Raw genomic sequence first — 18,294 nt, 5'->3', positions numbered from 1 at the left:
CAGAACGGCAGAGCGGAAAGGTACAACCGCACCATAATGGAAGACGTAGTGGCCATGATGTCAGAAGCAGACCCAGAGTGCCCTAAGAGTCTTTGGGCTGAAGCAGCAACCTACGCCTGTTACGTTCGAAATAGAATTCCCAGCTCTGCGCTGGACGAAATAGTCACTCCCTACCAAAGGTACTACGGTACCAAACCAGACGCTTCAAGTCTACACCAGTGGGGCTCACGCTGTTTCGTCCATGTTCCACTCAAGGACAGAAAGAAGCTCGACGTTAAGGCCTGGGAAGGCACGTTTGTAGGCCTAGAACACAATAACATCTACAGAGTCTGGAACGGCTATAGAATAGCTAGGGTCAGAGACATTAAAGTAGCACCATCCCTCCGCTTCGAGGAAGTAAGGGTGGAAGAATCTATGGAAGAATCCAACGCCTACTACTCCTACTACTCCCTCTCTACTACAGACCAGGAAATTCAGGTAGCCATGTCAGTTTATAAGACTATTGAAGACAAGTCACCTTACCGCGAAGCTATGGACTCCCCTGGGGCGCCTAAGTGGGCCCAGGCTATTAAGGAAGAGCTAGAGAAGGTAGTTGAGCATGGAGTATGGCAGGCAGTCACCAAACCTAGGGCTAGGCCACTCTATTATAAGTGGGTGCTCAATCGCAAAAGAGACGAGAATGGCGATTTCAGCCGCTATAAGGCCCGTCTAGTAGTCTGCGGTAACCACCAACAAAGAGAAGTAGACTACGATGCCACCTACGCCCTAGTAGTAAGCTATTCCACGGTCCGCTGTATTCTAGCCACCTCAATTGGTTGCTACATAGACCAAGGTGACGCCTCAACAGCTTTCCTAGGAGCAGACGGAATAGAACATGGCATTTACATGGTCATACCCCAGGAAGTCCTAAGCGACAAAGCCCTCTGCAAGCGCCTAGGTGTCAAGGAAGACCAAGTCTTCAAGATACTTAAGTCACTTTACGGCCTAAAGCAGTCGCCACTTATCTACTACACAACGGTGGTTAAATTGGGCTTCAAACGCAGTGACATACGCTTTACAAATCTATTAATTTACTTTCCTTACAAACCCTGCCATAATTTGCTGCAGTTTCCTTGTCACTTGACATCGTTATTGTGCGGCGCAGGCAAAGACTCTAAACGCGTCTTTATTTGTTTACAGAGCACTTCTTCCAATCCAAGAAAATTTTCCATCCTTCCCTTCATCAGTAGCATCAACCCACCTACGAAACCTCCATAATGCCCCACCCAACTTCAGATCCAAACACACCTCGCAAACCCAGACAGGATGACATGGCTAAGCCAACACCTCACCGTCGCTCCACGGGCAGAGTATCGCAAACTGGTGGTAGGATATCGCGATCTGCCAGCACAAGGGAGGAACTCGACCCTCTACTAAACGATGAACTAGAAGGCCACATTATTGGGGGATTCGATACAGATACCTTCATCGACACCTTGCTCACTGGGACATCAGCGATTCCCGAGACAGCTGCGTATATCGACTACAACGGATGTGATTCGCATTTACGGCAGTCACTTGACCATCTAGATTCGAATTTCGCTACTGTTAAAAACGGCATCTACGATGAACAGGAGAGAAGATGGATAAATCTTGATTCATATAATGAACGAAGGTTCCTGCCAGCTCTGATCAACCTAGTTGACGAGATCATCCTTCGGACTAAACCTACAGAACCGGCAACATCCAAGCGCGAGCTCTTCACAAGCGCACAGAATCCGCTGGAAGGACGGTGCAGAAAAAGGAAGCTGGATATTGGATTACGAGAGATAGAACCTTCAAAGCTAGACCGACCAGGAAATGACACAAAGTGGTCGGAGGTTTTGGTCGTTATGGAGCACACAACAAAGAGCCAGAAATTCCTTAAGTCTAAACAACTTTGCCTTGCCTCATATGCTCGTAACGTCTTTTCCTCACGACCATCCCAACGCTACATCTTTGGCCTTTTGTTTATGAAGCAACAGGTTTCATTATATTTATTTGACCATGCTGGGGTGCTTTGCACCGAATCCTTTGATTTCCAAAAAGAACCGAAAAAATTCGCAACCGTTATCACAAGTCTTGCATGGATGTCTGAGCAACACCTTGGGCGCGATCCTGATATCAAAAGGATCAACGGACAAGATATTCTGAAGCTACGAACTACTGGAGAATACTTAATCCTAGAGAAGACGCTTTGCCAACGAGGTCACCTTGTAGGTCGAGCGACAGCTTGCTGGCAAGCCCGGCCTTGCGACCAGAACGGGGTGGCATTATCAGATGATGACAAGCATCTCAAAGTTGTTAAGGATGCATGGAGATCAAACGAAAAGATTAACGCTGAGCAATTTCTTTACGAGTGCGCGATTAAGAAAGACATCCGTGGATTACCAATTACTCATTACATGAACGACGTGGTAATCGACGGATGCATAGACGATACTGGGAAATTCATTCGTGGACAAATACTGGACAAGCTAGGCGAAAAGGTTCAGAAATCTTCCTGGTGCGACAACGGCGATAGCGAGAGCGATGATAACGAGAGCGATGATAACGAGGAATCCGCTTCTATACGTCGCCCAGATTTCACACCAGGAAGGAAACGCTCCCCCATCACCGCCAACTTTGATGAAATCGATTCGCGACCACGAAAGAAAAACTTCAAGAGATACTCCATGGCTCTGCCGAGCAAGCCAAGCGCCAGCCAGTTTGGCGTCCGCGGATGCAAGATTCCAACACAACTTCCTCCTACCGCCGTCTCTACCCGTACCCATACACGTATGGTCTCAAATACAATTGGGTCACCCATTGAGGAGGAGGCGAAGGATCCTCAATCTCTTATAAATATCATCCGCGATGCTATGCTTGTCCACCATCGGTTGCATACTGAGGCGAAGATTATTCACCACGGTGAGTTTTCTCCATCCCTTTATAGCTGCATAAACTAATATATTACTCGAAAGATATCTCGGTCAGCAATATCCTTGCTTCTAATCCCAATACCAGGCTTACTGGTAGTGATGAGCAACTCCACGGCTTCCTTATCGACCTTGACTATGCCGTCCTAGGGAACGATCGCTCAGGCCTCCTAGAGCGCACTGGGACACCTGAGTTCATGGCCATCCATACACTTCAAAAAAATGGCAGCAAGCATACATACCGTAGAGATCTTGAGTCATTCTTATATGTTATCCTATGGCTCTCGGTCGATAACCCCGAAGAGACTTTAAAGACGTGGTACACGGGAACACTGAATGCGGCAGCAAACTCGAAATATAGTGCTATGACACACCCGGTGGAGTTTACAAGCCTGCTTAATACTATGAAACCAGAATTTAGGGATAAGAAGTTCAGGGGCCTTTGTTCCAATTTGAGAAAGATTCTGTTTAAGGATTTTTTGCCTACCGATGAGGAGGGTGAAGAGATTCTATCGAATAAAAATGGCCCTTATTTTGAACGTCTAGAAAAGGGGCAGTTGGAGATATATGAGAGCATGAACCAAAAGATGGTGGAGTTCCTTGAAGGTTTTGTAAAGCCCCAAGGCACAGAGTCGGGCTAACCCGGGCAAGGACAAAGACAAATGTAAGGAAGCCCCATATGTTGGTGGCCTTTTTCATGCTTTTCTATACAGACATCCGAAACACATTTTTGAGCTATTCGCGAGTATTTATCAAAATGATCTCCACTTAAATTTAATTCATCAACAGATTGAATCCATAATTTGGCTCTCCACCCCTAATTATCCGCATTTTCATAATGGCTAATGAGTCCAGAACTCAACGAATACATTGTGTGATGGGTCTGCGCGCTTCCCGAGGAGCTGGTTGAGCGACGGCAATAATAGGTCAGAGACATACAACAACTATAACGCCTATAGGCTTTCTCTACCTCTTCTTCCGAACGCAGTACCAAGGAATCACCATAATAACGGGGGTAAGAGTGGACGGAACATACAAACAAAGAAGTGGACGTGCATATTCTCGTCCATTTCAGATTTGTTGATGGTTTCCGCCACACTTTCCGGCTTTAATGGAACTCCAAAATCAGGCGTGCTGGGTGTACTGTGTAAATCGGATATATGGCCGGAGCTGGAAAGCCAGGTATGTTCTTGGGAGTAACTTCAGCTATATTAAGAAAAGTAGGCGGCACATTTAAGCATGGAGAACGAGATCCTTTTAGCCGGAGAATCCGCGAAATTATAAATTAATTCCTTTAAACAATGTGATTTGAAAGAATTTAGCTCAAATAAAGTGGCCGCTGGACAAGACTGGCCGACTGGCTACCCCTGCGGCTGCTGCTAGTGTAGATATATATTACCATCGCTAATTCCTCCATGTCCAAGCCTCCACTCAAGGGACCCGCTAATCTGTCTCCATCAATCCTGCAGGCCTCTGAGAGTAAAATGCCATTTTTCAACGATTTCATCCGATTTCAATGGACTTAGTAAGCCTGCAGATGAAGGGGGTGGGGACGAAATGGGAATTGTGGCAAGTCTTCGAAAGCAGCATAGAGCTACCAGAGTTTGCTACCCTATATCTCGGAGGATGTTACGCCAGTGACGCCTCGCTCTGATGTTGTGCGAAAGAGGCCTTCTGACCCGATATAATATCGCCATCCATATAATCATAATGCCACTGTATATTCGAGCGTTTTACCCCACCTAGTAACAAGGTTTTGCCGAATACTATATGCGAGACCCAGATTTGGCCTAGGTCTAGATAGTTGTTGCGACAATAGGTCGCCTTGTATTTATTTTCTAGTGAAACCAGGATCTTAACATATATCAGATACCTGCGCCCAATACGGAACGCCTAGTGAAAACGACTTGCTGGTTAATGGTTAAGAAATCCTACGCCTCGCACTGACAAATTCGGAGCGCACGGTATTGAAATGATTAATGAGAGGATTATGCAAGAACACCAACAAATTCCCGGTGTGCGATTTCTTAGTTGTTCTAAAGGGATTAGGGACTAATATATCAAGCCGTACCGAGGCCGCTGCGGACCCTACATCACCGCAAACTCGAGATAGAATACCTCGTTAGGATGTCCATTGAATGGTCTCGTTCGCAACTGCGTAATCTGGAATACGCGAGAAAGCGTCAGCATTTGCCGCAAAGAGACCAGCTTGAAGATCAAGGAAGCGGGCAAAAAAAAATAAAAATACTATAGTTAAAAGACAATTCCGACTTACCGTGTCCGCAGGGGGCAATGTCCAAAACTGCTTCTCCACTCCGCTCGATACTCCGCTGATGCTGTAAACACCATCCGTTAGTAAAACCTGCGCCCGGTAAAATCTTTCGTGGTAATAGTGCGGCTTCTCTCCGTCAATTTTTACCTGTAAGCATTCGGTTCGTCCATAAGCGGTCTTAATATATCGGCAGCCCCCTCCGAAGCGACCACTGGGCTACCTCTGGCTGCGACCGCTGCTCTCGGGTGCTCGGTGCTGTACAGCTTTACGTCGTCGCCCCCCATTGGGGTGAATGTCCACTAAAATTGTAAAAGCGCAAATATGTTTCTCAATTCTTCCGCTATCTGACGCGACTGATTAGATATAACATGGGGAGAACCTACAGCGGTAACTCGGGGGTTATTGATTGAGCGGTACCCAACGATCGTGTAGAATTTGGGGGATATGGGGATTGAAATTATGGAGAACCCCAGGTAAGCTTTCTCCCCATTCACTATGGCGTAGATGTGGTAGGGAGTCCCCGGAATTGGTGCCATCTTGGGTAATATATGTCGGATTGTTCAACGCGATCGAAGGTGGAGCTGGAGAAGGGGAAGAAAGAATATTCTTTGTGTACTGGATTCCGAGGCTGGTCTAGATAGCCACGAAGTCATTTTGGGTTCCAAGCCTATGCTTTTAAACAATCGCTCCTTTTTCTTTGGTTCAATGAATCGAATAGCCAGACAGCGTGCAAAGATCCAAACTTGCAGAAAACAAGATGCGGGAACCAAAGCGTGGATCGGCTTAGACACGCCGGAAGCTCAACCAAGCCCTGGCCCAAGTTTGGATGGCCCTTATGTTAAATTAGTAACTTCCAGGTGTGTTGAGATATTGTTGGAAGTCTCCAACCCCAGTTGGTGCCGAGACCACTCCATCCCGACAAGTTTGGGCGGGCTGCAAAAAGAACACAAAATTTGAAAAAAATATATAAAAAAAGAGTGGCGAATCGAATTATCAGTACAATGGCGGGATGCGTCCGCCGGGAGTCGAACCCGGTTCTATTGCTTGGACTGAGAGGGAGGAGGCGTTAAATCAGATTCAGTGGCTTGGTTCGTCAGAAGTACAACTTACAGGCAATAATGATAACCGTTACACTACAGACGCTTATCAGATGAACCCCAGCGCAAGAATTGGCTTATTCAAAGCGAGAGTTCACCGGGTTGTTGTCGGCTACCGATAAGGACCTTGGGGAAGCGGAAAATTAAAATAAAAAATATAAAAAAGAAGAGGCGGTTGCGTCCGCCGGGAGTCGAACCCGGGTCTATTGCTTGGACTATGGTGTGTTAGAATACTTGTTGGACGAAGTAGGGTTGTCAAGAATTGGTTGCTTACAGGCAATAATGATAACCGTTACACCACAGACGCTGAGTCGATGAAAACTTCGGGTCAATTGCGTTATCTGAAAGATGTTGGAGCTGACTGAGTCACGTGCTGAGTTTGGACGCTGGGAACGCAACTTAGAACCCGTGCATTCAGAACCTCATTCGAATGAACATGAAACCATCGAGATATTTAGCCAATGCAAATCACCCATTACCCGTTGCACCAATCCCCACCTGGACCCGTATACCCCACTTAGGCTTTTAAAGCGGTACCGAGAGATCTGAATCAATTCGAGTTTTACCCGCCAAGATTCGCGGCCCATTTTACAATCACCCCAGCTAACCACCTGCGGCTTTTGGCACCTCGTTTATATTCCAGGAAATGAACGCTCCGCTTGCATTTGATATCATTAGCTGTGTTATTGCGTTGGTCTTCAATGACAATGCTTTCGATAGCCCATATATCAAAACCCCAAGTAATTTATATGTTGACAAAAATTCCTCCAAACAGCCAGAGTCTTCAGTTGTCCTTTTGCTGCGCTGAACAAAATGGGATGCCGACCTCTAAGGGAAAAGAGCAGCCTATCGAATCCAAATCTAACTCCTAGCTAGAAAAACCTTTTCAAACTCTTAAATCTTTTTTTATATTGTAATAAAGCGCGATAAAGCGCGATGAAGCATAATGGAAAGATATTCCACCCGATAAATTTAAAACAATGTGTTTTTTTCCTGATGAGGCCCTAAGATTGAGGCTAAAGTTAAACCTACTTCACATACACATGCACATTTACATACTACACCACAAATTTTCTGAGTTCCAAAATCATCGGAGACATGCCGTCAAGTAGCTAACTAAAATTCAAACCCATGACGGAAATACCTATTACTTGGAAGAGCGAAAGAATCTTCTATCCACTTGCGGCAGAATCTGAAAAATTACGGCCTTAAGGAATGATTATTCCACTATAATTGCTGGCAAAAGAACCCTCGCGTTAGTCCATAAATTATTTGCATGCGCTTGTAGTAATAATTTCGTGTTCAATAAATGTGTATCTGTAAATACATATAAAGGTGTCCATGCATGATTCGTATCTGCCTTTTGAACACGGGCAGCTGGCCCCATTCTAATCTAGATTCTTCTAGATTTCTGTCCCAACGATTTGTATCTCAAAATCGATTGCATATGATACTCCACCTATTCTGGAGCTGGTGGGGCCTGCGGCGTAAATACCCAGGGGGCAATCGCCAACTCCGTTTCGTCCGGTTTATACGAAGGGCTTCCCGCCATGCCGACTTTATATGGCTCTGAAGTACACATCCTTAGAAGTTTTTGATCTCCAACCCAAGTCTGATCATAACGCAAAAAACGCGATGGTGAATTCGGATACTCCTTCGTTTGCTTTCTGACGTATTCCGCCAGTATATAAAAGGCGTAGTTTGATGGGGAACCAAGAGGGCCTGAGTTTTCCCATCTTCGCCCCACTTTATTGGTCGCCAGCTTTTTGGCCGCCCAAGGACCAAGCACAGACACCAGTCCACCAAAGTTATAGCCCGTTCTAACATAGTCGTGGAAGGGGGGAGGTACTAGAAGATATTTGCTCTTTTCGTGTGCACCAGGCTCGACTATTTGCGTGGGTAGATTGAAATATACTTCTCGAACATGGAAGATAGCGTGCAGGAGCCAGAACTCGCGGCTCTCATACCACCGAATGTCCCACGGATACGTTTTGCGAATAGGATCATTTTCATTTTTACGACAATGATTCGCTTGCGCGATCAAGACCTTCAAGGATGGTTTGCTAAACCATACGGGACATATCGATATAGTGAGCTGCTGATCCTCCTTGTAGGGCCCTTCCGGGTACAACATGAAGATTTTATCAGTTACATAATTCGTATTGCAGATATGCTCATACGCCGGCTCACAAATTATCCATGGGCCGGAGAACCAGTACGACCTAGTCGTCCATTCGTATGCCTTTTTTAGCATTTCTATACCGTTCAAATTCCATTAGATCGCGAACTTTCCCCCGTCCACAAATTTATACCCATTTGCTTTTGGGTAGTTATATATTGTCAACTTACTTTTAACCTTTGGCTCATACCTGTCCCAAGAGCTTATGTAATTTGTCCCCAAATATTCTACAGCTGCATTTGAAGTCCAATCCGGGTCCTGGACACCCGCTAACATAGCTTTAACAGTTTCGAAAGCATCATCGATACCGCTTGCCTGTTCTGAGTCGCAGCCTTGTTTCCATTTGAGGTTTTCTTTGGAGTCGACAGGTTCATTTTCTTTTCCTTTGTTTTGGGCTAAGACTAAACTCGCTTGAATGAGGACCAGAATAAGGGGTAGTATTAAAGAGAAAAGAGGGTATCTAGAAACTGTAGTGAAGCATATACTCAGCCAGGCCATGATTGGCGTCAGAGTCCTGGCCTGCCAGGACCGAGGCCTGGTTACTAGAGTCTGGCTATCTTAATTAAATCAGGTACGCTGGTAGAGGCTGGAATTGATTCTTGTAATCTGAGCAAGCAGCTACAGTTTCCCGGAAAGGGGAGTGTGTTTATTTTTAGCTCAGGCATAAATATCGACCTAAAGAATCGATAGCCTGGTATGCGTAGATCACTAGTAACTCTATGGCCTTGAGCAACAATCTCGACACGTTCTCGATATTTGTGCCGCAGAGATCCAGAGCTCGAAATGTTTCACAGTCAACAAACATGATACACACGCAAACAAGTTAGTTGTGACATTCAGCTTAGCCAACTGTTGTTCGGCCTCAGCTATCGGATTGGAGCCATGCTTACTTTTCTTGCGAGAAATAATAAGCCTCGCAGTCTTGTAATTATATGGATAACTCAAAGTTCTGATGTTATAGGACACAGGGGAACATTGAATGTTGCGATTTAAAGCGCTGGGGTGCCGGGTATGTGACTGTTTCAAATTATTCTGGCTAAACCCTGAGGCAAGGTTTTAGTGATTTTTGAGATTTTGATGCTTCAGTGGTCATTGAAGTAAGTTAGTTAGTTATAAAAAACCCGCATACATTATACTCATTCATATAGGTAAATAGACCTGTGAAAGTACTTAAGTGTAGCCTCGAGTGCGCGAGGCTAGTGGGCAGAGCTTACCTAAATTAAATCCAACATGGCACAATTTCTGTACCTACTGACACCACACATTTACAGTGATAAAGGGCAGGAATACGACGATATTGCGCCACCGTATGTAGGCTTGTCACAACCACCCCCTCAAGTTACCTTGATCTCGAGTTGCATGCGCGCCTCGCAACATATATATCCGAAGATAGGGTCGAAGGGAGTATATGTACAGCCTCCTTCATCTTAAGACACGGTACATGCCACCAACTAACATTCACACCCCAGCGGAGTTTGTTACTACGAATAGAACGTTAGTGGATACTAATGTAGTTTCGTCGTTGGTTTAATTCTCAATATAGTCAATATCGAGAATAATAATCCATACGGAGCTCATAAATGTTTTCACATCAAGCCATAACATTCCAATATACAACGAAACAGGCTTGGCCTCAAAGAATCCAACATTTAGTTTGGGGACACGTGCCACACGATTTTGCATGAGACCGAGGACAGAACCTGCCATTCAGGTCCTGCTCCCCTAGTTCCAACTTTATCTCCTGTAGCCCCTAGAGCCCACTAATCCCGGGGCTGATAACCCACTTTCATATTGATATTAACTTCCCCTACAGGCTTAACATACACTATTTAGAGCACTCTTGCTAAAGACAAGCAAACCAAACCATGGTATTTACACAATACCACACTGGCCCCCACCCCGTAGTAACATAGATAAAAGGAGCCCTTTTAGGATGACTCTATGTGGAGAGCGTTTTATTTCGAAGCCAACGCAAGTCGATTCCATCTTATTACCCCCCAAATTACTCTAACTCTATTGACATCTACGGTACGTACGAGAATCAGCTACGAACCCAGGGTTCCCTACCTGCTAAAAGAGCACTGACTAGCCTTGATCTTGGTAGCTAACTTCGTCTATTGTTTATCTTAGGTTTTAGTGATGATGGCAAAGTTAGTAAATTGCACTGTGGCAGCTGCTTTAGTCCATTGTATTTCAGCAGGGTACACCGAACCTGTAGATACGTCTAGTAGGCGATCGATTGAATCTCGAGCCGAACCAAGTTTCGATTCTAATGCCACAATGCGTTTGAATATCTATCTCCCAGACGAGGAACAAAGGGCGAAGGCAGAGCGATACAAATTAGTATTATCCCAGGAACCTCCTCGACCGGGGCTAACAAAGGAAGAAATATCGACATTTATGCGCGACGAGCCGAACAGTCTTCAAGGTTTCCAGGGGTGTAGTAATGATGAAAAGGGGGTAATTATCCAGACCTTTTTAAACGTCCGATCCCTTTTCGAACCCCTTCCGAAAGACTGGAAGGACTACTCTATAGACTGGACAAGCCCTGCAGCTATTGAGTTTTTTGGACCCGGGGGGGAAACACGTCCTTATCGTGCTACTGTTCTTCGTAAGTACACAGATTCGAGAGCCTATTTAAATGATTCCGAGGGAAAGTGTACGAATCAGGCGGTCAGTCGGGGGTTCAAGATCATACGTTAAAAGTATCTCCGTGAGTATTCTTGAATTGCGTCACTGCGAAGGCGGGTTTCTGATTACCTGTGGGCGCATGTTGTGTTTGTCTGAATCAGTGAGGGGACTGTCGCCCTATAAAGCCTTTTCGTACATGTACAGAAGAAATCCTCTTTATGTATCTTTCTTTAACAAAAAGCTTAGGGAATCTCGGCCACACTGCTCGATACTTGGATCCTAAGAACCCAGAGGGATATACACTCGTAAGATGTGACGATCCAGCCAGAGGATGCACTGGAAGTCGTGGTGTGGTGGCGTTCGTGCCCGGCCAAGAAGCTAACCCTGGACATGATCCGGATTTATTTTTTATAAACTTTTGTCCTCCCTTTTTTGCAGATTTCGACGATCTTCAAACGGTAGTCAAGAGGGTTGATAGTATGCAAGATCCTGCTAGCCAATCTACAAATTTAGAGCAATTCATGTACACTCGATGTAAGTTCCCGTGGACGAGAACGGAAAAAGGGGGGTTAGGGGAACAAAATAGGTAGTAGCCGACTGGGGCGTTCAACGATGCAAACCCGTTGGTTTGAGATTAATTTTGTATTTGTTCACTAACGTATTGTTTATTTAATTTCTAGCCGGTGTGATGCTTCACGAAATGATGCACTTACCTTCCAGGGCATCAGCCCATAGAGATTTCTTGAAGGTGCTTCCTAGAAGGAAGAAGCTTCAACTCATTGATTTGGCATTGCGTATACCCGGCCAAGAGCCCGACGAATGGTTCCGTGTATATGGGTGCGATAAAGTCAGGGCGCTCGCTACTGGTCTTACTAAGCCTCTTTGGCATCCAGTCGAGCCGTCAAGCACTTCGGAAACATATCCATGCTATGTGATAGCTCAATGGGTGCAAAAGAGGTATGGCAGATACCCGTATCAGCCCTTGCTTGCCCTACCATTTGACGGCATAGAGGATTGGCCATACGTAAAAGCCGATAACTTTCCCCATGGAAATGCAGGCCCCGATGACCTAGGATTAAACTTAACCGCCAGGCAACTAGCTGCTGAGGATTGCAAACAGTTAGCTCAACCAATCAGTTTAACAACGTCTTTTAATTCATCCCAGCCTGTTACGAATATATTTAGCTTAGGTATTACGGAAGAAGAATGCTTGACTGCAAGCTGGTTTTTCGATTCGAATTCTACGGAGTTTTAGGAGCTTTGAGACACCCCGTGGGATTCGAAGAATATCAATCCTTCCCTGATCATATCTAGCTCTTTGGGCATCGGTACTATACTTCAGGTCTCGTTGAAGGAAGCATGCATCTATAGTATACGCCTGAATTTAAGTTAACAACATATATCGGTTTCAATAAGTTAAAAATATTCGTGTATTTACATTAATACATCCTGTATATATATATTTTCTCCTATGCAATCCAGTCAAGTTTGAGAATGATAGGATGGCGCACCCAGGATAGAAAGTGGTTTAGATTAGTAGAAAATCCAACAAGATTCTAGTGTTGTTACGAGGAACGTGAGATGCTAGCCGCAGCCCCAATTCTCGCCCGTATAACCACTATAACTCAGCCGCATCTACAACTTTCGTATTTGTGAATTCAAGATAATATTGAAAATTGAGTTTTAAGTATTTTGATTATGTGGATATGGTCGTTCATCAAATAAGTCTATAGTCACCCTTAACTGGGCGCGAGACTGTAACTAGATATTAATATATTGAGACACCGAGGTAACCAAAAAACTAGCTTATGCATATACGCCCAAAAACGTTACTTGTTCTCACGTTACATGTAAGTACCTAAGTATGCATGCCATTGAATGCCGTCTACAATGCCAGGCTACGTTACACAGAGGCACCTGCACACCAGACCAGATGCGGATGACGACTAGCCACACCTAAAATACAATGTGTTGCGTGGAATGGGACATTGGTTTTGTTTCGTTTCAACTTGCATGACATTTCCGAGTCAACGGCTTGAAGTCCGTCATTCTTGCCTAAGCCCAGGGGAGAAGCGAAGTTGGATCTGATGTGAATACGTAGTCCAGACCATTATGGAGCGTATATCATCGGCGATGAGAGTATCTAATCTAATTCTTTTGCATTGCGGGATTTCCTTGCCGATGCCACAGATGACTAAGCCACACTACGCTTGATCAATTGAGCACCTAACTGACCTCCTTAATTCGAAGCGAATTCAATTGATATGGAGCTCAGGATGGCGATTGCGAGGCTTCTCCGACCACGGAAGTTATCCCGTTATAGTCCAGCCCAGCCCAGCCCGGTCCACTATCAAGGCAGAGTGATGCCAAAGATATCGCCACATGGATGTACATGTGCACAATTTCCCGTCTTTCCGTAGTCGGGCTGCGAAAATAGACTTCCTGTTTCTCCATGATATTGAGAGTTCAGCCAATTGTCGCCCGCCAGCACCCATCCCTGTCGGCCAGCAAATAGTGATGCAGAACCACGACCGCCTCAAACATGTCAAATCAGACAATCCATGGAACGCTTCTTGCAGCAAAATGCAGATGTGAGAAGGGGGGCCAAGCCAATTGTGATTTGACCTGTGCGAATGCCCGTCTGAAGTTGGTTCGAAACAGGATAGTCCAGTACACAATATGGGATTATTGGATTACCCTCGCCTCGTAATCAAGTGACGACGCTAAAAATTGCTCCTTGATGTTCTCTCCTTCTTTCTTTCTTTGGAGCTCTTGGCCATCTTCAAATCTTCCTATCCGCTCGGCTAGCTAAGTGCCTAGCTTAGCTGGCCAGCGATGCAGCTAACCAGAATAGTCTTATCGAACTAACGTTTCGTTCGCTGGCAGGAGCGGGTGAGGGCATTGACATGTCTCCTCACTTGTCGCCTGCCACCTGTTTCCCTTCCCTCAGTATGGCAGTGCGATCCCGTTAACCAGACTAGCAATGACTACTCTAAAGCGGGGGAAGCCTGTCCAGTGTGATACTCGCTCGCTTGGTCCAGCTAAATATGGTATATAGAAACCCCCCTTCTTTTTTTTCCCTTCACTTTTTTTTTTCTCGAGATCCATGTTCTTAAAGTTGTTCAAGTTCCAAAGGTAGTCTTAATATTCCGAAATCGCGAGGAGACCGCTTTGTTTTCCCCCTTCAAGCAATTTTTCAGGGCGAACGACAGAAACATTCTTTGACAGAATAACCCAGCCACGATTTCTTTCTTTTCTAGCCTATAGTTTCTTACTTGCTTAAATCTGAACTCCGAACGCTTCAACTTCTCCTGAGAATCCCTTTTCGACAATAAAGCAAACTACTTTGGAAGCTTAAAGACTCAGCTTGGTCCTGAGCTTAGCTTTCTTTCTTTCTTTCTTTCTTTGTTGCTCTCGTCAGCTCAAGCTATACAACTGTTTCACATTACAAAAGATCGGACGACCTTTCCCCCAAAACAATACTTCACGATGGCCCCATCGAGAACGAAAACCCTTAACTATACCGTCGAGGTTGTCGACAAGGCCGGAAAGGCAATCCATACAGTAAGTACCTATATGCCGATCCATTTTTGTGCAGTCTTGACTTGATATACCTCATCAAGCCAAGTCAATGATTGTGTAATGGATTGAGCTAGTTTCGCTAACACCCAACCTCCTTCCTCAACACAGTCCAAAACCATCTTCGGAGCCCTCCGTGAGGCTCGTGAGGCCTACAAAGCAAAGAGAGCCGAACGTAAAGCGGAACGAGAAGCCGAGAAGGCTGCTCGCCGCGCAATAAAAGAACGTGCCTACGAAGAACAACTCCGCGAAGCCCGTCGTGCCCGCCGAGAAGCTCGTCGTGCCATCGAAGATGACAGCCGAACAGAGGAACGTCGTCGCGAACGTCGCGAACGTCGTGAGCGTCGTATGATTGAAGATGGAAGAAGTGATGCTGGTACTGAAGTTAGAGATCGCGATGCAGGGTCCGATACTTCGAGTATCTACTCTCATCGTGAGAGGAATGGTTCAACCGGTGCTTTAACACTCAGGAGTGCTTCCACGACAGATCTGTCGTTACCACCTATGCCGCCAAGACCGGAGGTCGATGAGGAGGACGACCATTTGACTGCGTTGTTCACCCAAGTTCAGGATATCATTGATCACGCTGCAGCAGCACAGAGTTCAGTCGTGACATTGGTAGACGCTTTAAGGCGTGAACCAGAGACATTAGCGATGGTCGGGCTTACGCTGGCGGAAATCTCGACCATTGTTGCCAAGTTGTCGCCAGCAGCGCTTGCCGGTGCGCAAATAAGCTGGCCTGTTGTTTTCTCGTTTTTGGCCAGCCCACAATTTGCAATTGTTGCTGGTGGTGTTATCGGTACCACAGTCATTTTACTAGGTGGATACAGGATTATCCAGAAGATGATTTATGGTGAGCCAGCGAAGCCACCAGAGATCGTTGATATGGGTGGTACTGTTGTGGATGAGGGCGATGTTCGAGCAATCACAGCTGCTGGCGAGCCGCCAGCGCCCACCCCAGCGGTTATGGAGATTACACAGAGAATCGAGGAGATCAAAGTTAACGACACAGCAAGAGAGAGGGAACGCGAAAGGCACCACAGGTCCAGAAAGGACGCCGAGGACGACCCGTTGGCATTTGGTCATTCGGAGCCCCGAAGGAGGCACACACATCGCGACGAAGGGTCCAGGAGGTCACACGATGATTCCAGAAGACCATCTATGTCGTCGAGATCGCATACCGTTCCTGTCGATGCCAGGTCAAATGAACTCGCCATCAACACCAAAGTCCAGCAACCAGATGTTCCACCACTTGCATTCGACATCTCCCCAAAGAAGGAGAAGAGATCATCATCTAGGAGTCGGCCATCGCGGTCAAAGAGCGAGTATAAGCCTAGGAGCCCAAAGAGCGACGACAGCAAGAGGTCATACGACAAGTCTTCCGAAAAGTCGTCTGGAAAGAGGGAAAGAGATACCAAGGATGCTGAAGGAGGAGGAAAGTATTTTATTGTGAGGAGGCGAAAGTGATGCAGTGCGCATTCTCGACCACATCACGATAGAAGCCATTGCGCCGAAACAACGGCCTTGCATAGTTAAACATAATATGTTTTCCACTGGTGTTCTAATTTCCTTTTCTGTTTTGGGGCGGTATATTCTTTGAATGTTAGAATCAGATCGAAGGGCATTTTAGCGAGCAGGTGTTTTTTCTTCCTTTCATTCTTTTTATTATTCTCTTCGTCCTTCAGATGGATGAATATCCCGACCCAACCATATACTATACATATCCAATTTGTTCTTCCGGCTGTCATGTTTATATACAATAACCACTACCAATTTATAGAATAACTGGTTCAAATTACTAGATAAAATTCCTTTCCATAATTGTGAAGTTTGTTCTTCTCAGATCTGGTTATTTGGATGGAGCTCTTCGTCGGCTAGTCACGGCTCGCGTTGATAGCTTCCCCATATTCCCATTTCCACCTCCCTTCGACAAGTCCTACACCTGCACCTAGCAGCATCCAATTTGCATTTTGGGCCTCAATCCGGTAGGATCTTGGACTTCATCATCACAGCTAATATATACAACTCCAAGATGCGACGGAAAGCCATCTCTCTCCTATGCCGGGTCTCTCGACCGTCGACCGTTCAGCACCCCCTGGTAGCCCCCATAGCATCGCTTCCGCGATACTACAGTAGCCATGTGCCTCCAAATGCCAAATTGAACCAGCCTATTCAGTATAATACCTCAACCTATCTTTCACATACAGCGGCGGCGACTCTCGCGAACCCCGAACTCCCATCTTCGATCAGGACTTCCGGTAACACAAACCGTCAGAACCTATATCAGTCGATCAACTCGGCCCTTTCCACAGCCCTTAGCACCGACGAACGTGCCATCCTCTTCGGCGAAGACGTAGCTTTCGGCGGTGTTTTCCGCTGCTCGACTAATCTTCTTGATAAATTCGGCCCGGACCGTGTCTTCAACACACCGCTGAACGAACTGGGCATCATCGGCTTCGGCATCGGATATGCCGCGCATCATGAATCCAATACTGCGATCGCAGAGATTCAATTCGGAGACTATGTCTTCCCGGCGTTCGATCAGATTGTCAATGAAGCTGCTAAATACCGCTATCGCGGAGCAGGCGAGTTTAGTTGTGGAGGATTGACTATTCGGATGCCGGTGATGGGCGTGGGACACGGTGCGTTGTACCACTCACAGAGTCCCGAGGCGTTCTTTTGTCATGTACCCGGATTGAAGGTTGTAGTTCCTAGAGGCCCGGTACAAGCTAAAGGACTGCTTCTGGCGAGTATTAGAGAGAGAAATCCGGTCATCTTTATGGAACCGAAGATACTGTACCGTGCAGCTGTTGAAGAGGTGCCGGTTGATGATTATGAGCTTCCACTGGAGAAAGCGGAAGTGCTCGCTAAGGGAAGCGATGCTACGGTGATATCGTATGGTACTACGATGTATACTGTCGAGCTGGCTGCGAAGGCTGCCAAGGAGATGCTGGGGGCTAGTGTGGAGGTTATTGACTTGAGGACGATATACCCATGGGACAAGGAAACTATATTTGAAAGTGTCAAGAAGACAGGGAGATGTGTGATTGTACATGAGGCCTCTAAGAGTGGTGGAGTGGGCGGAGAGATCGCGGCATGCGTTCAGGAGGAATGCTTCTTACGGCTGGAGGCTCCGGTAGGCAGAGTTGCAGGCTTTGATGCTCCGATGGGATTGATTTTTGAGCAGTTCAATCTGCCAGATGTTGCCAGTAAGTTTACTTCTTTTTCTCTTCGTCAGATTCATCGTACTAATGGATGCTTTAGGGATATTTGACGCGATCAAGAAGACTTTGGACTATTGATAGTTTCCATCACGGAGCCCCATACTATGGTCGATATTTTCACCCTTAGCCTCAAGAAATCATAGAGCAGGGGGTCCCAGGTAGTATAGTCCAATTCCTTCGAATTCGTCTACCTAGACCAGATTCGATTTCTTTCATGTACAACACAATGATAATAGCCCCAAAGTGGTATGATTGTATTCTATCGTTCTATACAGTTAGCCTTGCAAATTCCCGTTTTGCGTATACGCGTAAATTAGTTCTTTGTATTGTGTCTCGTGATATCAGATGTTAAATTGACCTCATATCCACCGCTCTC

General features: G+C 45.9%; 4 protein-coding genes across 4 annotated transcripts; 3 read left to right on the top strand and 1 right to left on the bottom strand.

Moving 5' to 3' along the window:
* Nucleotides 1-36: 36 nt before the first annotated feature.
* Nucleotides 37-3,577, top strand: DFL_000517 (uncharacterized protein; the record flags this gene model as incomplete). Its single annotated transcript, XM_067634389.1, has 3 exons — nucleotides 37-1,017; nucleotides 1,230-2,928; nucleotides 2,982-3,577. The coding sequence occupies 3 exons, from the start codon at nucleotides 37-39 to the stop codon at nucleotides 3,575-3,577; spliced, it is 3,276 nt and encodes a 1,091-aa protein (XP_067495057.1).
* Nucleotides 3,578-5,024: 1,447 nt separating this feature from the next.
* On the bottom strand, nucleotides 5,025-5,744 carry DFL_000516 (uncharacterized protein; the record flags this gene model as incomplete). The annotated part of the gene is made up of 4 exons (XM_067634378.1): nucleotides 5,025-5,099; nucleotides 5,212-5,272; nucleotides 5,356-5,507; nucleotides 5,592-5,744. The coding sequence occupies 4 exons, from the start codon at nucleotides 5,742-5,744 to the stop codon at nucleotides 5,025-5,027; spliced, it is 441 nt and encodes a 146-aa protein (XP_067495056.1).
* An 8,860-nt stretch (nucleotides 5,745-14,604) lies between these two features.
* Nucleotides 14,605-16,161, top strand: DFL_000515 (uncharacterized protein; the record flags this gene model as incomplete). Its single annotated transcript, XM_067634367.1, has 2 exons — nucleotides 14,605-14,679; nucleotides 14,806-16,161. 2 exons carry the CDS (start codon nucleotides 14,605-14,607, stop codon nucleotides 16,159-16,161), a joined length of 1,431 nt encoding a protein of 476 aa, XP_067495055.1.
* Nucleotides 16,162-16,726: 565 nt separating this feature from the next.
* On the top strand, nucleotides 16,727-17,996 carry DFL_000514 (uncharacterized protein; the record flags this gene model as incomplete). The annotated part of the gene is made up of 2 exons (XM_067634354.1): nucleotides 16,727-17,903; nucleotides 17,959-17,996. The coding sequence occupies 2 exons, from the start codon at nucleotides 16,727-16,729 to the stop codon at nucleotides 17,994-17,996; spliced, it is 1,215 nt and encodes a 404-aa protein (XP_067495054.1).
* Nucleotides 17,997-18,294: the final 298 nt, after the last annotated feature.

This window comes from Arthrobotrys flagrans (assembly GCF_004000055.1).
Source record: "Arthrobotrys flagrans strain CBS H-5679 chromosome Unknown unitig_15, whole genome shotgun sequence".
Taxonomy (NCBI): domain Eukaryota; kingdom Fungi; phylum Ascomycota; class Orbiliomycetes; order Orbiliales; family Orbiliaceae; genus Arthrobotrys; species Arthrobotrys flagrans.
This window is presented reverse-complemented; position numbering and strand designations above follow the sequence as displayed.